The following is a 19950-nucleotide window of genomic DNA, read 5'->3' as shown; positions in this document are numbered from 1 at the left end:
TATGTTCTTGTAACCACCCATTACTCTATTCCTTTCTTACTCTTTCTTCATCTGACACCCAGTCCTAACATCAAGTCTCCATCCTATTTACATGCCTGTTATTTTGTCCTTATTTCATCTTTGTGACCACAGGTTGTAAGCAGACCATAGTTTGGGCACACGTGAGAAGCATGAATAACTACCCAGTGTCTACATCACTGCAGACAATGCCTTTCTTTTCCCTAGTAGCCCTCAATTTCTAGTAGTTTCATCAGAGACTGAATGTTTACGGGTTCATTCTCATGCAGGCTCTATATTGGGAATTGCAGCTGCTGTGTGAGTGCATGAGTACCATGTCCCTGCCATTCCCCCAAACCAGCATTTCACAGCCCTCCTTCCCAATCTGGCACAGTTTTTTCTTTCAGTTCTTTCCCAATGATTTTAAACCTTGGGATGTGTGTGGAAGTGTGTGTGAAAGAGGTGAATTTCTTTTCCATTTTTTATGTTTTGATATGTTTGCAGTTAAACCACAGTTCTCCCTCTCACCCCCTTGCCTTCTCAAACCCTCCCCCGAACCCACCCCTAGTCCACTCCTCCTCATAGGTAAGTGCTCCCATGAGGAGTCAATATAGCCTGGCAAAATAGGTTGGGGAAGGGCCTAGTCCCTCTCCCTTGCATTAAGACTGAGCATGGCCTCTCACCACAAGGAATGGGCTCCTACAAGCTCATGTACCAGGTTTGTATAGTGGTCCCACTGCCAGGGGCTCCTCTGTTAGTCCAAGCTTCACCACTGTCTCCCACATACAGAGAGTCTAGTTTGGTCCCCTGGAGTATCTGGAGTTGTAGATCTGGAGTTCATGAGTTTCCAGGTGCTTGGTTCAGCTGTCTCTGTAGATTTCTCCATTATGATCTTGGCCTCTCTTGCTCATACATTTCCTCCTCCCTCCCTTCAACTGGATTCCCAGAGCTCAGCCTGGTTCTTGTTTGTGTATCTCTGCATTTGCTACCCTCAATTACTGAATGAAGGCTCTATGATGATAGGTAGGGTATTCACCAATCTGATTACAGGGAAAGGGTGGATTGTTTAAGACTCAGCACTCCAAGCATATGTTCTCAGTTCTTTGACCAGCCATGAATCTCTGCATCAACTGCCATTCACTGCTAAGAGAGATTCAGAACAGCACTGCAGCCACAGAAAACTTTTAATGAGTGTATTTACAAAGAAAGCAATTTATGAATCAGGTAACCAACTACTCATGGTTTGGGCCATGCTGACATGCCAAAGCTTGTGCACAGAGGTGGGGGTGGTCTTCATGAGTTTTTCAGGAAAGCAAGACAAACAAAATGCCTAATTAACAAGGAAAATCCTAATTAGAGGTTAGCTGGCACTAGCTATTGGAAACAATTCTTTCCTAGGATATGAGCATTTGCACTGAATTACACTTCAGTTTGTTAATGTGTGAGCCAAAAATGTTGAAGTTGTCTCAGCCAAATGGCTTCCTAATAAGGCATTTTAGCACTGGAATTTAACAGTTCCTAATGATTATATAATTAAATAAATGGTAATATATTTTGCAAATCTGAATGGGTGTTTCCTTGAAGTAAATGATGTTGGCTTTCTCTCAACTTCAGAAGTTTCCAGGTTAATACCCATTATACTGATAAATTCACTCCTGTGTTTCACATACAACCACATATTAATGTTAAAATTCATATTGGTGTATTTTCACATATCCCTAGGCACAGGGAAGAATGCACATTTTCTTTGGTCTTCTTTGCACACTGACTGACAACATATATTCTGTCACTAAAACTTGTTACTCCATACATTGCCTGCATAGCATAAAATGTTTAATATAATTTGCATCATTAAGCTGGTATGATCCAGTTTAAAACTGAAGAAAGATTTCTTGGGAAATAGAAAGGGGCACCCCCTCTCTGCCCCACATGTGCACACTTGGATGTTCAGATACACTCTCAGCGTCACCACTAATTCTAACTTCTCATATTGTTAAATGCCTGTGACAGCCAGGAGCATATAGCCATGTTTCACTTTCAGAACTTGGTCAGATCATAAAAGAATCACAAAAGCCCAACTCCCTCCCCTAAAGAATTGTTTAGTTAGCTAGGTACACCACTGAGTTCCTATGGGAAAAAAAAATGGTGCTTGTAGATACAGGGTCATCAGGGTGGATGATAGGCCAACAATTTCTTGGTTTTAATGGCAGTTTTCAATGATAATTGCAGAGTGCTACTTGAGAGATTTTTGTCTTGTTTTTCTTTTTGCTCCACCTGTCTCTGCAACCAAGTAGTATAACTTATTTTCAAAACAAAGATCATGAGAGAGAATCTTTTTGGTGAAAGGAAAATAAAACAATTATATCATCTGATCACCTAACTTTTATAGAATAAAATTTAGGTTCTGAAATTGTATCTGATTTTCCTAAAAGCATATTAAAAATGGATGGTCTGTGGCTTCAATCATGTGATCCTTTCAACATATTATACTGAATATGCTGTTCAGATAGGAAAGGTTCAGGTACACGTGAAGGATAACTGAACTACAGATATGTGAGTTCTACTCTTAGGACTTCTGACTTAGCAATTAATATGGCAAGAGTCTGAGAATTTACACATCCTGTCAGTTCTGTCTTAGGCAATGCTGACTGACACTGCCACATCCAAGCTCAAGAACTACTGAAATATACTAAAGTTATCAAAAGTAACAAGTAATTTCTCTTTGTTCTCACTCATTTGTTCAGTTCTCTATTTGCTCTCTCAACTATTTAATGAACACAGCCTACTTTCCTTACATACTGAGAATGGGAAACATGAAGTCAACACTAAGTCAGTCTGCTTCTTCAGAATTTCACAATAAGTGGGGAGGAGCAGATGCATAACCAAATAGTAACAAGACAATCTTTTCAATGTGATTATACAAGTCAGTATAAAATTAATTGTTGGGTATTTTTAAAGGTAAGAGAGGAGACTTATTTAGAGAAGGCTTCATGGAAGAAGTGATATTTGGGTGGGGTGTTAAAGGACAAGAGAGAATAATTGGGTGAAGTGGGATATTCTATCCTAAATGAATAACTATGCAAAACATTCAGAGGGCTCCTTCTTTGCTAAGAAAGAGTAGTTAGAAGATAAAATATGTAAAAGAGAAGTCAGGAAACAGAACCAGCTGAAGATAAAAAAGATGTAGGGTCCATAAATGAAAGGCATTTCAGACTTTGCCAGTTGCAGTCAGATACTGCAGTCTTTTATTCTGGATATTTTATAGATGTGTACAATGAAATATATCTATGCCTAATTTCATCTTTCCAAGTCTCATGTCTCCCCAACATGCCGTCTTTTCAACTTTATAGATTTTTTTCCCTTTGATAACCCACTAAAAATGGTTAAAATTGCCCATAAATATATGGGTGTGGGGGTCATTGACTGGAGCATGAGAAGCCCACCAGTGGTCACTGCCTTAATAAAGAACAATAATTCCTCTTCCAGCAATTGTCCTCTGCCAATAATCCTCTGGAAGGGGTCTAATTGTCTCTCTGGTTCTGAGCCTGTGGCAGCTTAGTGTATCATGTTGTGACAGTGCAGCTTCAAGGAGGCCTGTTTATTTCACAGGCCAGGAACAGCATGGTAGAAAAAACAATCTCATCTTCTCATTCCTTTTGAGAGAAAACTCTGTAATGACACCAGTAGGCTCCACAGGACATGAATCCTGTAGCACAGAGACCTTTAGAGGACATCAGAAATCCAAATTATGTCAGATGCTAAGAAAACGATCATGTCAATACTCTTAGTACTTCAGCCAAGTCACCAAAGAGTTATTGAGAACTTCTTTGGGCAAATGGTTTACTTCTCCAGGACTTGGTGATCTCATCTGTAAACAGTGTGCCTAAGAGGATAAAATGAATCAGTTCATGGAACACTGTGGAGAGCCATAGCCCTAAGATGGCGCCTGGCTGGATGCCAGGTAGTCCGAGCTTAGCTGTAAACAAGCCTTATTTGGAAGTGCTTGAGGCATCTGGCGCGCTTCCTCCTTCTGTGGCCTATCCAGGATTGCCAGATGGCATGAGCTGATTGGGCACTGATCATCTACTTAAGGGCTTTCGGGGGCTGGGAAAGGTAGAAGCTGAGAGAAGAAGCTAATGTACAAGGTTCCTGAATAAACTGCTGGACTAAGAGTCGTGGTCGTGTTTCTCTTGCTGGTCGAGATAGACACGACAGAAAACGTTAGCATAATGACTTGCAAAAAGAAAAAAAAAACTAAAATTTTTAATTCTATATTTTATAGTGTAAAGGCTGATAGAAAAAAAACAAAAACAGAAACAGAAAAAGTAGTTAGCCAAGAGCCAGGTATGGTGCACATATCTGTAGTTCAAAACATAGATGATGAGTTAGTCTAGCATAGGCTACATAGTATGAAAACCTGTCTCAAAACAATACACAATAAGTAAATAAATTTCACTCAAGGAAAACATAGTGGAAGAAAATGACTCTAATGACAAATAAACACTGTTCAATCCTGTTGTCACGGTCACTACATCATGATACTTAAAATAGGATAGGGATTTAATTTAGCATGCCATCTACTACTGTTAGGTAGGAGAGTAGCTCTTGAGAGACTGTTTAATAGGCCTCCCAAAATAGAACATAAGGAAAATAGGGAGGCCATGTCAAAACCCTGGGGAAACATGGAAAGTAATATGGTTGGACTAGCTGATGTCTCCAAAACAGGATGCTAACAAAGTGATAATGATTGATTAAAGCTAAATCAGATCAGAGCAGTTTCAGGGATGGCACCACCAGTGGAACATGTGTTTCAGAGAGTCAATCTTTCAACAGAAGGAGCACTTTAACTCCCACATATACCCCTACATCTTAGACATCTATTTAGGACAGACTGAATTTGGGGTAAAATGGGATTCCAAGAACATGTGCCTTCCCTGGAAGTGTAGACCCTAGGATAGGAACGTGAAGGAGACGATAACGTGCACGCCTGCTACAATTTGTGCTGTTGTTTCTCAGATTGGTCCACTCTTTATTTCTATAGGGTGTATTCTTGTTTCAGTACTTGTTCTACTTATTGGTGCTGGAAAGATGTCTCACACATTAACAGTATTGGGTGCTCTTCCAAGATTCAGGTTTGATTTCTAGCACACTACTGGTGGTTCACAACCATCCGAAATACCAGTTCCTAGGAATCTAATTTCCTCTTTTAGACTCTGCAGGCATCGGGAACACATGGTGCACATATGTATACACAGGCAAAGCCCCCATATACATTTAAGAAACAATTTATGGTTTCAGCTTTACAGCAAGAATTTGCTAATTCTCACAAGACTGTGGATAGGATTTCAGCTGAGCTGTGGTTCTTGGATCTCACCAGGTCTTCTTCCAAGTTGATTGTTAGTAATGAGAATTGAGTTCTTGTAGAACTGAAAGTTATCATTTCTGGTGTCAACTAGATTAGTCTTATCAACTTCATGTATACATTCCGTAATAGGAGGTTTCCACATGGAGTTCATGGGTATGTTTAATTTCACCAGAGCCACCAAAGAACTTGCAGAACACGGAATAACCCCCATCCTTTTAATCTCTGACTCCCTTGTCTGTAACACACAAACCAAGACTTAATGAGCTACTATGACTGGCTCATCTGGGCAATCTTGTTTTTAGGTCAGCTGATCACAACTATATTATGACTGCAAGTCCCTTCCTTGTAGTACCTACTGTGCTATGTGGCTGAATTAACTATGAGAATGTGTGTGTGTACCATGGGAATAGAAAATTGTGATCATGAAATCCTGTCTATCAAGAGCCAATACAAATTTTGTCGTAGAACTGACCAGACATTTTTAGTGATTCTGCTGCATTTAACATCCATCCCTTTGGCTCTTCCTTTTACATCTGAATGAAAAATTGCTGAATAAGACTATCAGACATATCTTTTAGAAGGGTGACATACTTAAGGCTGAGGCTCAGAATAACTCAGAATGATGTGTAATGATGGGTCTCACCTCTGATTCTGTGACCCAATCACCTACAGAATCATTAGGTCAAGGCAGCGATTTATCTGTCACAAAAAAAAAAAAAAAAAAAAAAGCAGCTTTTTAACACACATTTGCTTTCCATTCATTCTATCGACTTGAGAAGTAGTGACTTGATTGATGCAGTGGTATCAACAGATCAGTTGAAACCAAGCCGAGTTTGTGAGATACTTGTGCAGAGAATTGCCCTGAAAATACATTTAAGAGCAGCATGTATTATGTTGTCAAATCAACTGGCAGTATTCCTGAGGCTCCTACTTCAGATACAAATGAACCTTGTGAATAGGAAAGTTCACTGGTTCAATGGGAAAAAACATATTCAAGCATACAAACTCAAAGGCATTAAAGTGTCTAAATGGTACTCTGGCCCAGGCCTACCTTTTTCCTCTTCATTGTACTGTGAGATACTGCATTTTTAAAGGATGGTTTTAGTTGTGTGTGTGCATGCACATATGTAGCTCATGGAGACACATGGAGCTCAGTGGCTTCAGATCCCTCTGAGCTGGAATGTTAGGAGGTTGTGACACCTGATGCTGGTGCTGGGACCCAAACTCAGGTTCTCGGCAAGATCATCAGTACATGCTCTTAATAGCTCAACAAGATTCAGCTTAGACATTGCATTGTAACACTTGAGTTCATGACAGCCCTATTCTGAGCAGATCTATACATGCTATTTTCAATAGCATATGCTTACTTAATGTGTTTGGGCCACATTTGGCGATTTGCTTATCTCAACCCTATAGTTTTGAGTAAGAGTTCATGTTTACCAGGCTGGCTATAAACTTTACATACCCAAGGATGACCTTGAACCTTGCTGAGATTACAGTTGTATGATACCACACTCATGTTACATAGTACTAGAGACAGAACCCAACCTTCCCTTCATGGCAGGCAAGCACTCTGTCAACGAGCTTCATCTCCAGTGCCTTAAAGTTTTCATTATTAACATTTTTTATGACTTGTGATCTTAGTGTTATGACAATAATTTTTGAGGCACCTTAAATTTCACTGAAAAAATGAACAGATTGCTCTGTCATTGTACACCTTACTCCACTCCCCAGCCTATTTATTCTGAAACATGAAATTGAAATTAGTTTAATAACCCTCAGAATGCTTAACACTTCAAGTGAGAGTCTCACTAACTACCACTTTAATTAAAAGATAGAAATGACCAGTCTTTATGACAAAAGCATATAGAAAGCCACAATAGGCAGAAAGTTAGACACACAACAAACTTCAAGCCATGTTGTAAATGAAAAGGCAACTTACTCCTGCAACTTAAGGAAGGAAAACAGCCTGTTGCTGTTGTGAAGAAATTTTATCCTCTGGATGGATGATCAAGCCAGCTACATTTCTCTAAGACAAAACCTAGGCCACAACAAGGCATTAGCCTTCTGTTAAATTCTATGAACCCTAATGGACCAGGAATCCTCAGAAGAAAAATTTAAAGTCAGGAGAGCTTGGTTCATGAATTTATTGCAAGGTGAAATAGCAAGTGCTACTGAAAGAAGCTAATGAGGATCCTTAGATTTATCTAGAGTAAATGATAATAGTGGCTGCAATAAATAAGACATTCAACACATATCCTTATATTGGGAAATGCTATCTAGAATGTTCATAGCTGCAGAGAAGACAATTCCCACCTTCAAAGTGTGAAAGCTTCAAAGCACAGGCTGATTCTCATTATGCGTAAATGAAGCTGGCACCTTAAAGTGAAGGTGACACTCAATTACCATTCTGAACATTGCAGGGGCTTTAAGAATCATGCTGCATCTACTCCTTCCTCTATAAAGGGAACACAGCTGGATATTAGCACATTTGCTTACAACATAGCTTACTGGATATTTTAAGCCCTTAGATTCCTTTTAATGACAATGCACTTGTTAACCAACAAACTGTAATGCAGATGTAGTATTACTTGGACTTTCAAGTCTTATTTAGGAGCTGTTATAGATGCCACACAGATTCCTCTGATGGATTTCGGGAAAGAATAATAAAAGTAATTCATCATTTCAAAATCCATTATGAATTTTGTGACTCATGTAGAGGAAACTGATTCCACCCCTTCTTAGGGACTTGAAGGGGTTCAAGATTTCAATAGAAAGAGTAAATGAAGATGCGTTAAAAATAGCAAGTAATATTAAAAGTAGAACTTGTAAATGTGACACAATTGCTTTAATCTCGTGATAAAACATTTAATGGCTAGAATCTCTACTTTTGTTTCACTAAAGACAGGGGTTCCTCAAGATGGAAAACTACTGGTAAAGAATTAGAAACTTGGTTTAAGTGTCAATAAATGATTGAGACTCTTACAAGTTTAGTTGATAAAACAGCTTCTGGGTTTGTGAGATTACTTCCCAGGCTTCAAGGTGTCCTCTGAATATGATGCTATCAAAGAGCATTGCATTGAGAAATACTTGATGTAAAGTACCATCTATATGGTAAATTTCCACTTTGAAAAACTATAGTCACCCAACTTTCAGTAACTACCACCCTGGACAGTTAGCAGCTATCAACTCTAAGGTAAGGCCCTCCTCAGGAAAACAAACTAAAAACAAAATCCCCAAATATATGACATGCTAAAGGTTAAGATGAATAGAAACATTTTTACCAGTAACATTTTAAACCAAAGTATATACATTATTTTCAAATATACTATTTGTCTTAGGGTTTCCATCACTGTGATAAAACATTACAACCAAGAGCTTTAGGGAGGAAAGGGTTTATTTGGCTTACAGGTTACAGTCTTTCATCAGGGAAGCCAACATGGGAACTCAGAGCAGGAACTTGGAGGCAGGAACTGAAGCAGATACCTTGGAGGAGTGCTGCTTACTGATTTGCTTCCCCTAGCTTTCTCATCTTGCTTTCTTACACTCTCCAGGACTACCTACCCACAGGTGCTATTACCCATAGTGGGCTGGACCCTCCCACATAATCATTAATCAAGAAAATGCCCCACAGATTTGCCCACAGGCAAAGTGATAAAGGTATTCTTTTAAATTGAGGTTTCTCTTCCCATGTAAGTCTAGCTTATGTCAGGTTGAGAAAAACGAAACACTAATAAATAAATATATCAGGAGACTGTTAACACACTTACTATAATTTTTTTTCAGATGTACCCAGAAACAAAAAAATTCATAGTCCCACCTCCCATCTATGTTATGCAAGTGATCCTAATTAAACTCAGTGCGGGGAAGGGAGGGAGGGAAGGGGGGAGAGAGAGAGAGAGAGAGAGAGAGAGAGAGAGAGAGAGAGGGAGAGAGGGAGGAAGGGGAGAGAGGGAGGAGGGGGAGAAAGGGAGGGAGGGAGGGGGAGAGAGAGGGAGGAAGGGGAGAGAGAGGGAGGAAGGGGGAGAGAGGAGGAGGAAGAAGAGAGGAGGGAGGGAGGGGAGAGAGAGAGGAGAGGGAGGGGGAGAGAGAGAGGAAGGGGAGAGAGAGAGGGAGGAAGGAGACAGAGAGGGAGGGAGGGGGAGAGAGAGGGAGGGAGGGGGGGAAGGGGAGAGAGAGGGAGGGAGGGAGAAACAGAGAGGAAGGGGGAGAGAGAGAGGGAGAGAGAAACAGAGAGGAAGGGGGAGAGAGAGACAGAGAGAGGGAGAGAGAGGGAGGGAGGGAAGGAGGGAGGGGAAGAGAGAGGGAGGGAGGGAGAGAGAGAGAAAGAGAGGGAGGGAGGGAGAGAGAGAGAGGAAAAGATAACAGTGGAAGTATGGACAAAATATTTTAAATAGACATATAAAATTGTCAAAAAATTAAAGTAAAATACTTGGTCAACATAGTATTGAAACCTTACTAATTGGTACTGAATTAATAGTACCCTTCTAATTTGAAGACCACTTAAACATAATTTTGCCCAAGCAACTCAGTATTTTAGAGAAAACCCAAGAAACCAAGCCCTGACAGCAAGCACACACACATCTCTTATAATGTTTTTAAGCCTTTATCTCAAAATCATCCCAATTCCAATCTAAAATATTTATAATACCTATGGGCAAAACCATCAACAGATTTTCTTTTGAATTTTTCTAAAATATTTTGGTATTTATGATTATTCTTATGTATTGACATTTGGTGGATAAAGGTAACTCCTGAATCTTTGGTACTACCCCAGCTGTGAAGGACAGAACCAGGAAGGAAATCTTTTTGCTCAGTTACTGTGATCATGAACCACCAAAGCAAACCCACCAGTTGGTTTCAAGGTCTAGCAATAAATAACAAATCAGCAGCTCTCACTGAGTGAAGGAGTTAAAGCTACTTTGGAAAGCATGAAAAAGTACAAATCTAATTTCATATACCCTTCCTGGATTAGGTTGTCAACAGCTACTGATACATTTAGAAAAACAAAAAAGATCTACTTACTATAATAATAAAATAGCTTGTTTCACCATTGGCCTATCATTTCCTCCACTTTAATATTTTCTTAAAACTGTTATCGTTCAGTAAAATTTGCACTGCGCACAACCTCTCTAGACAAGGCACAGAACCACTTTTGCTTTCAAGGGATTTATTTGCCCCTTTATAACCTGAGAGGAGAAAACTGTAAACATCCAGAGCCAAAGAATGGCAGTTCATGTTGTCACAGTCTTCTTGGCACGTCTTAAAATGAAGCGCATCTCTGTCCACATCTGCAAAGAATATCCACCAACACAATGCTTGCTCTTTCTGCCGTGCAGCCAGGAAATGGAGACAGCAAGTATCTGCTGGTGCTTTCAAACAACTCGGTAGGCCTTCCCTTTCGGGTCTGTCAGGATAACTACACCCCAACAGGCAATACCTAAAGGAAAAAAAAAGAGGGGGGGAGAAGGCGACCTTTGGTATATTGCATATTCGTTTACCTAGCGCTCCACATGCGGCATTTTATTTAACTACGGCATTGCTGAAACGCAGATCTTACAGGACAGTGAGGGAGAAAGGCAGCCCCGCTCCCCCTCCCACCCCCACCTTTTCCCAGCTCTCCAGCCTCCCCCCCTCCCCAAACCCGGCTCACTGATGCCGAGGACCATCTGGGCTATGTTGCCTGGTTGCGGTGGGATTCCAAGCTTCATGGGCCTCCTGGCCACCAAATAGACGTAAGCGCCGGACCCCAAGAGCGCGGACCCGGAAAGCAAGCGACAGCTCCAGCAGTTTTTAAAAGCCGAATCCTGTGGAGGGGAGGGCGGCGCGGCGGCTTCCGCGGGTGGGGATGTGTTAGCGGGGACAGCGGTGGAAGCAGCAGCGGAGAAGGAGGAACCCATGTTACAGGGGTGCACGGGCGCCAAACCCTTTCTTTGAACTGACGTAAAATCCAGCCGGAAAGCAGGACGCTGGCGTAAAAGCCGCATGCCCTCTGGGAAATGTAGTTGCGGCGTGCTAGGCGGCAGGTGGATCATTGGTGGAACTATTGCCTCTGGATAAGGTCTTGGAGACTGTAATCTAGGAGTTTTAGCATTGGCTTCCCCAGGCCGGTGTTTCAGAAACTCTGTTTTAGACTACTTTCTGAAAGTCTAGATTTCAGCTCCTTAGAGGAGAAATATGAATCTGTAAGCTTCCTGACTAACACAAACTAAGGTCCTGACATGATGTATTAGAATCAAAGACTACATTACATACGTTCTTACCCAAGGGCTTAACTATTGCAATCCTGTGCATTCTGCCCTTCTTCGATGCTAATTTTATTTATGGCAAAACTGGTGTCACAGCTGTAGATACAAACCAGCCTCTCTAGATCAGTATTAACTCAAAGTTAATTTCTATTGAGAAAATTATTCATTTATTTTAGATTTTCTAAATTGGTCTTAGTAAAGGTTTTTAAAATACATTCTTATGATCATCTAGATCTCCTTGATGTCTATTGTTATATCACCTTTTCATTTCATATTTTGTTAATTTGGATAGTCTCTCTCTGCCTTTTAGTTAAAACTGGTAAAGCTTTGTTGATCATGCTGTTTTCTCCCAAAGAACCAAGAGTTGATTTGATTCTTTGCATTGTTCTCTTACTTTCTAGTCTATTGATATCAGCCCCAAGTTTGATTATTTCTTGCCATCTACTCCTTTTGGGTGTGATTTCTTATTTTTGTTCTAGAACCTTAAGGTGTGCAGTTAAGTTGTTAGTATGCGATCTATTCAGTTTCTTATGTAGGCACTTAGTGCTAGAAACTTGCCACTTAGAAACACTTTCATTATGTCTCATAAGTTTGGGTATGGTGGGTATTCACTTTCATTGAATAAAGAAAGTCTTTCTTTACTTATTTCTGTCTTGACACATTTTTCATTCAGTGGGGAATTTTGCAGTTTCAATCAGTTTGTAATCTTCCTATCATTTCTCTGTTGATATCCAGATTTATTCCATGGTGGTATGATAGGATGCAGAGAATTATTTCAGTTTTCTTGTTTCTGTTGAGACTTGCTGTGTGTCTCAGTATGTAGTCAGTTTTGAAGACATTTCCATGAGGCACAAGGAATAATATTTGTTCTTTTGTGTTTGGGTGATATATTCTATAAACAATCGTTAGGTCCACTTGGTTTATAATGTCAGTTAGCTCCAGCATTTTCTTTTTAGTTTACATGACTTCCCTATTGATTTGAGTGGTATATTGATGTCTCCCACTATCAATGGATAAGGGACCATATGTGAATAACTGTTGTAGTGTTTCTTTTAAAAAAGTGGTTGCTCTTGGATTTGAAGCATAGATTTTAAGAATTGAATTGCCATTTAATGGATTATTCTTTTGGTGAATATGTAGTGTCTTCCAGGGTCTTGTCTGATTAGTTTTGGTTTGAAGTATATTTTTCTAGATATTATAATGCCAACTTGTTTCTTAAGTACCTTTACTTGGAATATCTTTTTCCATGACCCCTGTATCCTGAGGTAATCTCTGTTTTTGATGTTGAGGTATGTTTCTTGGATGTAACAAAAATATAGGTCCTGTTTTTGCATCCATTCTGTATGCTTGTGTCTTTTTATTTATTTTTATCAGAGTTGAGACCACTGATATTGAAAGGCATAGATCACCAATGATTTCTGAGGCCTATTGTTTGTTTCTGTTGATGGTGGTGGTAGTGATGGGGTGTGTGTGTGTGTGTGTGTGTGTGTGTGTGTGTGTGTGTGTGTGTGTGTGTGTTTGGTCACATGCACATGTGTGACTGTTTCCTGTCTTTCTATATTGTTGCTCTGAGAGTATTTATTCCCTTTATTCTTATGGCTTCAGTTAACCTCCTTCAATTGAAATTTTCCTTTCAGCAACTTTCTGTGGAGCTGTATTTGTAGATAAACAGTGCTTGCAGTTAGTTTTATCATGGGATATTTTATTTTCTGCATCTGTTGTATGGAACATTTTGCTAGGTATAGCCGTCTGGGAAGGCATCTGTGGCCTCCTAGACTCTGCAGCAATCTGTGTAGGGCCTTTTGGCTTTTAGAGTCTCTATTGAGAAATCAGGTGTGATTCTATAGTTCTGCCTTAAAATGTACTTGGTCTTTTTCTCTTGCAGCTTTTGGTATTCTTCCTTTTTCTGTATGCTTAGTGTTTTCATTATTATTTGGGTAGGGTACTTTCTTTTGTAGCCCAATCTATTTGGTATTCTGTAAGCGTCTTGTACCTTCTTTAGGTTAGGAAAAATTTCTTCTATGATTTTGTTGAAAATATCTTTTTTTGTTTTGTTTGTTTTTTATTTTATTTATTTATTTTTTATTAGTTCAAATTAGGAACAAGCTTCTTTACATGTGGATCCCTTCTCCCTCTCTCTCCCCTCCCCTTAACCCTTCCCCCAATGCCCTCAACCTATCCCCAACCCCATTCATCCTCCACTCCCCAGTCAGGGTAGGGCCCTCGACTGGTGCTTCCCAAAGTCCGCCACATCATCCTGGGCCAGGACTATGCCTTCCCTCAATTGTCCAGGCCGAGAGTAAGTCCCTTCACATGGGATGGGCTCTCAAAGTCCCTTCTTACACTAGGGAAAAATACTAATCCACTACCAGGGGCATCCTAGAGTGTGGAGGCCTCCTATTTGACATCCATGTTAAGGGGTCTGGATCAGTCCTGTACTGACCTCTCAGACAGCAGTCTGGGGTCCATGTGCTCCCCCTTGTACAGGCCAGCTGTTTCTGTGGGTTCACCAGCCTGGTACTGACCCTTTTTACCTTCATTCCACCCTATCTGCAACTAAGTTCCAGAGTTCAATTCAGTGTATATCTGTGGGTGTCTGCCTCTACTCCCATGAGCCACTGGATTAGAGCTCTGGGATGGCATAAAAGTAGTCATCAGTCTCATTATAGGGGAAGGGCATTTAGGTTATCCTCTCCACCAATGCCAAGATTGTCAGAACATGTCATCCTTGGAGGTCTCTGGAAATCTTCCTTGTGCTAGATCTCTCCTCGGACCTATAATGGCTCCCTCTAATATGGTATTGCTCATACAGCTCTCCTCTATTCTGCCCCCAACTCAATATTTCTGCTCTTCCATTTCCTCCTCTCCTCTCCTCTTCTGCTCCTCTCATTCTGGCAGCTCCCTCTCCCCTACCCTCATGCTTCCAATTAGCTCAGGAGTTCCTGTCCCTTCCCATTCCTGGCTTCCATGCATTTTTCTGTTAGAGTCCTTCTTGTTTCCTAGGTTCTTTGGTGAAGATTGTAGCCATTTTGCCAGGTGTGAGGTGGTATCTCAGAGTTGTTTGGAGTTGCATTTCTCTGATGGCCAAAGATTTTGAGCACTTAAGAAGTGTCTTTCAGTCTTCTGTTGAGAATTCTGTTAAGAATTCCTCTGTTGAGAATTCTCTATTTAGTTCTGCACCCCACTTTTTAATTTTGTTGTTTGGTGTTTTGGTGGCTAGCTTCTTGAGTTCATTTTATATTTTGGAAATCAGTACTTTGTCAGATGTGGGGTTGGTGAAGATCTTTTCCCATTCTTTGGGTTGTCGTTTTGTCTTACTGACTGTATACTTTGCCTTACAGAAGCGTCTCAGTTTCAGTATGGGTCATTTATTAACTGCAGATCTCAATGTCTGTGCTACTGGTGTAATGTTCAGGAATGGTCTCCTGTGCCAAATCATTCAAGGGTATCTCCCACTTTCTCTTCTAGAAGATTCAGTTTGGCTAGATTCATGTTGAGATCTTTGATCTATTTGCACTTGTTTTGTGCATGGTGACAGACTTGGATCTATTTGCAATCTTCTGCATGTCTGAATCCAGTTGTGCCAGCACCATTTGTTGAAGATGATATCTTTCTTCCATTGTATAGATTTAGCATCTTTGTCAAAAATAAGGTGTTGATAGGTGTGTGGGTTAATATCAGTGTTTTCAATTCAATTCCATTGGTCTATCTGTCTATATATGTGCCAATACCAAGGTGTTTTCAAAACTATGCCTCTATAATAGAGATTGAAGTCAGGGATGGTGATGCCTCCAGAAGATCCTTTATTGTTTTATTGTTATTGTAATATAACTTTTCTTTGAAATGTCTGGAAATCTACAAAGATGACAGCAGCTAGCAATATAAGCAACAGAGGAGAGGCTACCTTAAATGCCTTCCCTGATAACGAGATTGATGACTAACTTATATGCCATCCTATAGCCTTCATCCAGCAGCTGGTGGAAGTAGAAGAAGATACCCACAACTAATCACTGAACTGAACTGGGACTCAGATGCAGAGAAGGATGAGTGAAGAGCAAAGGGGTCCAGACCAGGTTGGTGAAACTGACAGAAACAGCTGACCTGAACATCGGGGAACTCTTGCTCTCCAGACTGATCGCTGGAATACCAGCATGGAAATGATCCAGACACCAGGAACATGGTTTTCTTTGAGGAAACCTTGGAAATCTACGGGACCTCCTGTAGAAGTTCAGTACTTATCCCTAACATAGGTATGGACTTTGTGAGCCCATTCATATAGAGGAATACTCCCTGAGCCAGGACACATGGGGGTGGGCCTAGGCCCTATCCCAAAGGATATGATAGACTCTGATGATACCCTATGGAAGGCCTCACCATCCAGGGATTGCAGAAGGGGTATGTGATAGATAGGGTTTTAGTTGCGGTGGTGGTAGGGGAGGATGGGAGGGAGAAAGGAACTGGGATTGTCATGTAAAACAATCTTGTTTCTAATTCAAATAAAAAAAGTTGAAAAAAATATGAAAATATCTTTTGGGCCTTTCAGCACAGATCCTTTTCTTACTCTATCCCTATTATTTTTAAATTTTGTTTTACATACCCTTCAAGATTCCAGGATGTTTTGTGTCAGGAAATTTCTAGATTTAATATATTCTTTGACTTAAAAAAGTGTCTTCTAAGCCTCAGATTCATTCTTCAGTCTCTTGTATTCTCTTAAATTAGGTTGTTAGTTTATGTTCAAAGCCCAAATTTTTAATTTCCAGCATTCCCTTAGTTTGAGTTTTCCTCATTGATTATACTTACATCATTATGTCTTGAACAATTTTTATTCATTTCTTTGCACTGTTTGTGTTTTCCTGGGTTTCTTTAAGGGATTAAACATCTAATTTTCTCACATTGTTTGTGTTTTCCTGGATTTCTTTAAGGAACATATTCATTTCTATTTATGGAGTTCTATCATCTTCATACAGGCTTTCTTTTGGCCTTCAGTTATGTAGGAATATTCAGTGTCTCTGTGGGGTAGGATTGCTGGTCTTCAATGTAGACATATTTTCCTGGCTGTGATTGTCTTTTTACACTGTTATCTAGGTATCTAAGGTTGGGATAATTATAGGCCTGGATGGTGATATCTGCTTCAAGGAGTGCTTTCTTCCTTGGCTTCTTCTTTCTCCATGGACTGATGGGGAAAGTACTTCTGTGTATGTTTATCTTATTGATTGTTGAATAAAATACTGTTTCGCCAATGAAACAGCAAGTTAGACAGGACTAGGAGTCAAAGAGGATTTTTGGAAATGTAGTAGAGAAGTGGTGTTCCAGGCAGGAAGTGAGATAGCAAGGAGACTCATATCTAACCAAGGAAAAAGAAAGTGACCCTTTTGCCCCTTGTTCCTCCAGCAGCACAATATGATCCACCAGCAAAGAGGGATGACAATAAGGTGGCCGATAAGATAAGTATCCAACTGTCCTAAATGGGTCCTTTTTCCCAATGGGAAAACTGGCAAAACAGTTTTGTGTGTCTGTTTGTGGCAAGGAAGCAAGCTGTTTTTTTTTTAATCAAGTTCTTAGTCTGCTCCTGGATGAGCACTCACGGATTCAGAGAGGTGAATGTAGTCCATCTGTAGGGAAGCTGGAACTCTGGAAAGCAACTTGAAACTGGAACTGGGTGTGTCTCCCTTCTTCCTCTGCTGTAGGTCAGATGTCCTCAAGGTTCAGGAAATATAGGTCCAGTGTTTAACTCCACCTGTTTTAGATTGTCTCCTGTGGGCCCAGGTTCCGTTTTTCTTGGTTCCATGCATCTCACCAATCTTTCCGGAAGCCAGTGCACCTTGTTCTCCTCCTGTAAGAAAACATAGACATGCCCTCGACCCCCAAAGAATTACAGGGTCTCGTCCCCTCTATTTGTCTCTCCATTTGACCTCAGCAAAATTTGCTCGAGTTCCTTCATGCCAGAATCTGTCTGTATCAGATTGCTCATTGGCATCCATATTTAAAAAGTTTAAGATAAACAGTGCATTCTTTAACACACCATGTGGAGACTGGGGGCACAGATCCCCCCTTTTTATCTTAGAAGCTGTGCTTTTAGGGCATATGGGCCCGTTCTCTTATTCCTTGTTCTTGGGCATATATAAGGAATACATTTTTTTAATCAATTTTCCATTAAGCATAAAATTGTTGGAAAGCTTTGCTAGTATATCTAGACTCATTATCTGTTTATATAACTTTTGGCATTCCCATGTAATCACAACATCTTAAACAGTGACTTATAATATGTTTGGTGGCTTTTCCTGTTTGTGGATTGGCACATTTTTAACTTGCCAAACTCTGTAATGTGATTCATATCCATTTGCCATAAATAGTTGGCGAGGAGGACTTGAGGACTCATCCTTAAATTAGCCATAGCCATATTGTGGACATATTTCACATTGTTTGATGATTTGACCAGCAGTCTCTCTGGTTAAGCCAAATTTCTTTCTTAGACTTGCTATTGTGATGAAGAAAGTTACAAGCCTGTCGAGCATTTTATATTTAAGGCAAATCAACCAATTTTGTTAATTAGTTAATTCATTCCCTTTGGCTAGTAATCAGGGAAAGGCCTACTTAATAGGTTCCCAGTGTGACCCATAAACATGATAATTCTCTTAGGTGAATAACATTTTGAATTTTCTCAAATCAATCTAATATTGGATCCTATGTATGGCATTGTCTCTATTACCTTAAGATCCTTAAAGACATAGTGACTGTCAGTATACAAATTAAATGAATTATTTACCAGGATGTGAAAGACCATTGTAACAGCTTGTAGTTTGATTATTTGAGTTGAAGCCAGAGCTGTCTGTTCTATCTATTTCTTTTTATTAATAATCTATGTAAGTGACTCTTCCAATAGAACCATTGGTAAAAATTAACATAGTATATTTTATAGGACTGTTTTTTACAATTTTGGAAATACAAAAGGATGTATTAGTGCAAATTGTAACAGTCTATGAGCTAGAAACTGATTATTGATTCCTCCTGAAAACTTAGCAAAGACAATCGCCCATGACTCATTGTTCTGAAACAACCAATGAAACCATTGCTTAGTGTAGGAGATATGTATCATATTTGGTTCTCTCTTAAAATACTTTTTAGAATCTATATGGCATTTCTGTACCATGTGGGCTAATGCTTTAAAATAAGGGTTTAAAATATTTAGGCACAACCACAGTAATGGTTCCTTCTGCCATAGAACTGAAGTCAGACTATGCTTTGTGGGGAGTACATAAGCTTCCCATGGTTTTGTATAGTCAATATATCTGATGATGCTGAATCGTCTCCTCTAATTATAGAACTTGTCTACCTTCTTAGTTAGCTGTCTGGGTACATCTGGATCATTATCTCCTTATAGAATCTTATTTAAAGGATTTAAATCATCGTTAGATGTTCCAAAAAAGGTATTTAACCAATGAATATTTTATAACAATTTCTTAAAAACTCATTTAAAGATTTTAAACTATCTTTCCCAATTGCTATTTATTAAGCCTTAATTTCTCTAGAATATAACATATGTCTTTAACAATTCTTTAGATTTATTTAAAGTTTTTGAGTAGCCTTTTCTAATCTAACCTTCGAAGCTGACAAGCTGATAAGACCTCATTTGCATCTTAGCTGACCTGACTTAATCTGTATTTGTAAAGACATATTCAAGCTGTGAATCTAACAGGTTGGCTCTCTCCTGAGGCTTTTCATAAACCCTTTTAAAAATCATGTATTAACTTTTATTTTCTAGATTTCCTTTTTTAACCATAAAAATTTAGCAAGACCTGTATTCTCTCATTTGTTAAATTTTATAGAATCATCCATAGATTCCTCATGTCTCTAAGCTAACTCTATAGGCTTTTGTTAACCTTTTAATTGACTATCTCCTAAGGTTCAATCATTTTTCCTGTTAAGACATTGACTGACTTATTGGATGCTCTTTTTGACCATATTAAAGTGATTTTGGTATTTTTAAAACAATATCCTAGGCAATGTAAATATCTCTAATCATTTCCAAGGCAATTTAGACATTTCCATTCATCCCCATTTATAAATTTACAATCATATTATGCATCTAGGTGTGGCCACACCGTTTATTCAAAACTTGCATATGTCTCATATTTCTCCTTTTGCCTAGGTTATGATCAGTTTGTTGAAAAGAAAAATCCCTAATTGAAATTTCTGACATAGTAGCTATAGTCAATCATTGAAATAGGAGCATCCAAAATTTGAACAATTCTAAGCTGAAATATGTTGCCCTTTCTTCTCTATAAGTCTCAAAAAAACAGTTTCTGTCTGGCTGTATAATAGCATTTATATACATTGATT

The 19950-nt window shown here is 39.4% G+C and overlaps 1 protein-coding gene across 1 annotated transcript; it reads right to left on the bottom strand.

The window, feature by feature from the left end:
* Positions 1-10515: 10515 nt before the first annotated feature.
* Positions 10516-11309, bottom strand: LOC103162476 (distal membrane-arm assembly complex protein 1). Its single transcript, XM_027400225.2, has 2 exons — positions 11016-11309; positions 10516-10802 (listed from the first exon to the last, which is right to left on the bottom strand). Exons 1-2 carry the CDS (start codon positions 11260-11262, stop codon positions 10738-10740), a joined length of 312 nt encoding a protein of 103 aa, XP_027256026.1. The 5' UTR covers positions 11263-11309; the 3' UTR covers positions 10516-10737.
* Positions 11310-19950: the final 8641 nt, after the last annotated feature.

This window comes from Cricetulus griseus, chromosome 2 (genome assembly GCF_003668045.3).
Source record: "Cricetulus griseus strain 17A/GY chromosome 2, alternate assembly CriGri-PICRH-1.0, whole genome shotgun sequence".
In the NCBI taxonomy this organism is placed as follows: Eukaryota; Metazoa; Chordata; class Mammalia; order Rodentia; family Cricetidae; genus Cricetulus; species Cricetulus griseus.
This window is presented reverse-complemented; position numbering and strand designations above follow the sequence as displayed.